Source organism: Arachis duranensis, chromosome 7, assembly GCF_000817695.3.
Source record: "Arachis duranensis cultivar V14167 chromosome 7, aradu.V14167.gnm2.J7QH, whole genome shotgun sequence".
Taxonomy (NCBI): Eukaryota; Viridiplantae; Streptophyta; class Magnoliopsida; order Fabales; family Fabaceae; genus Arachis; species Arachis duranensis.
In genome coordinates, this window is record NC_029778.3 from 50,999,276 (window position 1) to 51,004,236 (window position 4,961).

The 4,961-nt window shown below is 41.2% G+C and overlaps 1 protein-coding gene and 1 long non-coding RNA gene across 2 annotated transcripts in view; both read left to right on the plus strand.

Moving 5' to 3' along the window:
- Nucleotides 1-743, plus strand: part of LOC127740676 (uncharacterized) — a 2,323-nt gene extending 1,580 nt beyond the window's left edge. Inside the window, exon 3 of the long non-coding RNA XR_008001445.1 lies at nt 477-743. This is a non-coding gene — a long non-coding RNA (uncharacterized LOC127740676). The remainder of the gene's footprint in view (nt 1-476) is intronic.
- A 1,129-nt stretch (nt 744-1,872) lies between these two features.
- LOC127740551 (uncharacterized) lies at nt 1,873-3,084 on the plus strand. Its single transcript, XM_052251589.1, has one exon. The coding sequence runs from the start codon at nt 1,873-1,875 to the stop codon at nt 3,082-3,084; it is 1,212 nt and encodes a 403-aa protein (XP_052107549.1).
- Nucleotides 3,085-4,961: the final 1,877 nt, after the last annotated feature.

Consider the following 4,961-nt stretch of genomic DNA (forward strand, 5'->3'; position numbering starts at 1 on the left):
TCTAAGTACAATTCAGACTTGTCGGGTTGGCTGGATAACCGACAGATGAGCCTCATCAGCCATAGGACAGGCATGCATCATATGCATATTACTTGAATTACTTGCTTGTGTATTAATTGGGTGTGCCTAAATGTACTTGCCATGTTAAATGTATATTTGTTATTTGCAGTACTTATAACATTCTTGTGCTTGCCTTTGTCTGTTTAGTTGTCTGTGAAAATGCTTGATGGAGTTGGAGGTAAGGAGGAATGGCAGAATGTGATTTAGATTTAAGGTTAAGTTAAGTAAGTAGGTTTAAATATCCTTAGTAAACAACCCTTTATGGCTTCTGTTTAATACTTTAAGCTCTATAATCTGAGTGTCGGCGTTCTAGGATTGCCTTTGGCATTCCCAGGACCTTATATATTATGTGTGTGGTACCTTTATCATACTGAGAACCTCCGGTTCTCATTCCATACTATGTTGTTGTTTTTCAGATGCAGGTCGAGAGGCATCTCATTAGGCGTCTGGACCCTTGAAGCGGAGTGGTTACAGGGTTATTTTGTTATGCTATGATGTGTATATATGTACTTCGTTTTCTCTCCGTATAAGTTGTTCTTTTGATCCTCCTAGAGGTTTATAGAGAGGCAGGATTGTGTATATGTACTTTTGGGTTTTGGATATGTATGTATATATATATATGTAAATATTCTCCGGCCAGTCTTGACTTCGCAGGCTGAGTTAGGAGCTTGTTATTTTGTATCTTTGGCACTATATTCCTACTTCTGTTATCATATGTTTAACAGTTACGGTTTCCTTAGCACGCAGGTTAACCCATTCCTTGAGCGTTGCGCTTTTATTTTGCGTTTTTGTTTTCTCTTTTCTTTAAGGCTCCTAGCATATTATAATTCTTCTGCTATTATATGTACTCATTTTATTTTAGAGGTCGTAATATCACACCACCTCTGTTTTACAGCTTAAGCGTAAAGCTTAGTGTGGTAGGGTGTTACATTATGGTATCAGAGCATTTCGTTCCTATTGAGCCTGAAAGACGGACTGATTGTACTTCTGTGCATTCTCTGTATATGTGTTTATGTGCTATTAGGATATCTGATTGATATATATGGCATAAACGTTTGTGAGCATGCATTTGGAACTTAAAGCATTAGACCTGCGATATTGAGACTGATCAACTTAATATCACTTGTTTGGTGTTTATAGGGACCAGATGTCGACTCGCGGACGCGGTCGTTGGCGAGGTAGAGGTAGGACAGGCACCGTTACTCCTGCCCCCATAGGGACTGATCCAGTAGACTTTATGGCTGCTCTAGGAAATATGGTCGCAGCTATGCAGGCAACAGCTGAGGCACTGGGTAATCAGAAAAATCAGGGTAATCATGGGAACAATAATGATGAAAATGGTCCTATGACACTTGCAACGTTTCTGAAAGTTCACCCTCCGACTTTTAGGGGATCCTCAAATCCCACTGATGCAGATAATTGGATCCAGGCTATGGAATGGGCATTACAGGCCCAACAGGTTCCTGAGGAGCAATGGGTTGAATTGAAACTTATCAGTTGCAAGGTGAGGCTCAATATTGGTGGCAGGGAACACGACGTATCCTGCAGCCTAATGGTGCTGCGATTCCTTGAGAAATTTTCCGGACAGAATTATATAAGAAATACTTTCCTAATTCAGCCAGAAATGCCAAGCAACTTGAATTAATGCAGTTAAAATAGGGATAGATGACTGTTGCTGAGTATACTAGTAAGTTTGAGGAGTTGTGTCGCTTTTCTCGTATCTGTCAAGGGGCACCAGAAGATTTTGCCGAATAGAAGTGTATTAAGTATGAGGGAGGCCTTCAGATTGATATTCTGAGTTTTGTTGCCCCAATGGAGATCAGGGTGTTTTTTGAATTGGTGAATAAGAGTAGAGTGGCTGAAGATTGTGTGAGGAAGGCAGCAGCAGAGAAAGAAAGTTTGAGGGTGCCTTTTCAGAGACCTTTAGGAAGGAACTTTGCTCCGAGAGGTAGGAATTTCAAGCGTAGAGGCTTTGTTCCACAGCAGACTCAGGGTCAAGGTAATTACAGAAGGCTGAATACCAATGTTAATCAGGGAAGAAGGTTTGGGAAGCAGCCACAGCAGGATCTGAATTGTCAGAAGTGCGAAAAGTATCATCCTAGAGTTTCGTGCAGATTAGGACTTGGAGTATGTTATTCCTGTGGACAGCCCGGGCATATAGCCAGTAATTGCCCGGAGAAGAAGAAGTATGAGACTGGTAGGGTGCAGCAGCCAGGGAGAGTATACACCACTTCTACCATAGGTGCTGAGGGATCTGAGACACTGATTAGAGGTAATTGTGAAATGGCTGGTAAAATCTTAAATGCTTTATTTGATTCAGGAGCAAGTCATTCATTTATTGCATTTGAAAAGGCCCATGAATTAGGATTGAGAATGATGGTTTTAGGTTATGATTTGAAAGTATATAATGCTACTCATGAAGCTATGGTGACTAGGATAGGATGTCCACGAGTTCCCTTTCGAGTACAGCAACGTGAATTTGTGCATGATTTGATTTCTTTGCCTATGACTGGTCTTGATCTCATTTTAGGATTGGATTGGTTATCCAAGAATCATGTTTTGCTTGATTGTTCTAAGAAGTCAGTACAGTTTATGCCGGAAGGGTCAGAAGCACCGGTTGTGGTGAATAGTTACTATTTGAATTCTATGATAGTAAACTGTTCAGGAACTGAATGTCAGGGTATTATGTTATTAACTGCGGGAGTATCAGGTGATGATCAGAGTTTAGAGCAGATTTCGGTTGTATGTGAATTTCCAGATGTGTTTCCGGATGATATTAATGAATTCCCACCTAATCGAGAGGTTGAATTTGCAATCGAGTTGGTGCCTGGAGCCGGTCCGATTTTGATTACTCCTTATAGGATGTCACCTTTAGAAATGGCTGAACTGAAGGCTCAACTGGAAGATCTGTTGGGTAAGAATTTCATCCGACCAAGTGTTTCTCCGGGGGGGAGCGCCAGTGTTACTGGTAAAGAAGAAGGATTGGAGTATGCGGCTGTGTGTCGATTATCGGCAATTGAATAAAATCACTGTGAAGAATAAATATCCGTTGCCTAGAATCGATGATCTAATGGATCAGTTACAGGGTGCCGGTGTGTTTTCTAAGATTGATCTGCGATCCGATTATCATCAGATAAGGGTTAGAGACGAGGATATTCCGAAAATCGCTTTCAGGACCCGTTATGGTCATTATGAGTATACAGTGATGTCTTTCGGGTTAACTAATGCCCCTACAGTATTTATGGATTATATGAACAGGATTTTCCGACCGTATCTGGACAAGTTTGTTATTGTCTTTATTGATGACATTCTTGTTTATTCTAAGTCTGAAGAGGAACATGCTGAACACTTGCGAACTGTGCTGCAAACTCTGAGAGACAGGAAGTTGTACGCTAAGTTATCTAAATGCGAGTTCTGGAAGAGTGAGGTGAAGTTTCTCGGCCACATGGTGAGTAAGCAGGGAATAGCTGTGGATCCTGCTAAGGTGGAAGCAATGATGAATTGGGAGCGACCAACTTCTGTAACAGAGATCAGGAGTTTCCTAGGTTTGGTGGGGTATTATCGCAGATTCATTAAGAAATTTTCACAGCTCGCCTTACTTTTAACTAAGTTGACTAGGAAGGATACGCCTTTTATCTGGACTCCGGAGTGTGAAGAGAGCTTCCAAGCATTGAAGCACAGATTGACTACTGCACCCGTGTTAGTATTGCCTGAACCAAGTGAACCGTTTGAAGTGTACTGTGATGCATCTCTGAAGGGTTTGGGGTGTGTTCTGATGCAATACCAGAATGTTGTAGCATATGCCTCACGGCAGTTAAAGCCGCATGAGATGAACTACCCGACACATGATTTGGAACTTGCTGCTGTTGTGTTTGCTTTAAAGATTTGGAGGCACTATCTCTATGGCGTTAAGTTTCATATCTTCTCAAACCATAAGAGTTTGAAGTATCTTTTTGAGCAGAAAGAGTTAAATATGCGTCAAAGGAGGTGGATGAAGCTTCTGAAAGATTATGATTTTGAATTGAATTATCATCCAGGAAAAGCGAACATTGTGGCGGATGCCTTGAGTCAGAAATCTTTATATGCAACTTGGATGATGCTACAGGAGGAAGAGTTACTGAAGGCATTTCAAGGTTTGAATTTGGGAATTAGAGAAGAATCTGGAATTTTGTGTTTGAGTCAGTTGCAGATTTCAAGTGATTTTAAATCAGAAGTTCTGAAGGCTCATTGAGACAGTGAAGCGTTACGTAAGGTATTACCAGCAGTTGAACAGGGAAAACAGTGGAGAGTGTCAGAAGGTCAGGATGGTTTATGGAGGTTCAAGAATCGGATTATTGTGCCTAATGTTGGAGACCTGCGACAAAGTATCTTGAAGGAAGCTCATAAGAGTGGGTTCTCAATTCATCCAGGGAGTATTAAAATGTATCAGGATCTGAAAACGATGTTCTGGTGGCCAGGTATGAAGAATGATGTGACATTGCATATATCTAAATGTTTAACGTGTCAGAAGGTTAAGATTGAGCGTCAGAGACCATCAGGGACCCTTCAGCCTTTAGAGATTCCACAATAGAAATGGAAAGTATCGCAATGGATTTTGTGATAGGTTTGTTTAGAACCCGATCTGGTTATGACGCTATCTGGGTGGTTGTGGATCGACTGACAAAATCAGCTCATTTTCTTCCTATCCGAATAAGTTCCACAATGGAGGAATTGGCTCGAATGTATATCAAAGAGATTGTCAGGTTACATGGTGTGCCCTCTACTATTATATCTGACAGGGATCCTCGCTTTACATCAAGATTCTGGGGAGCTTTTCAGCGTGCATTTGGGACTCAATTAAGTTTGAGTACTGCGTATCACCCTTAGACAAATGGTCAGTCAGAGAGAACTATTCAGACCTT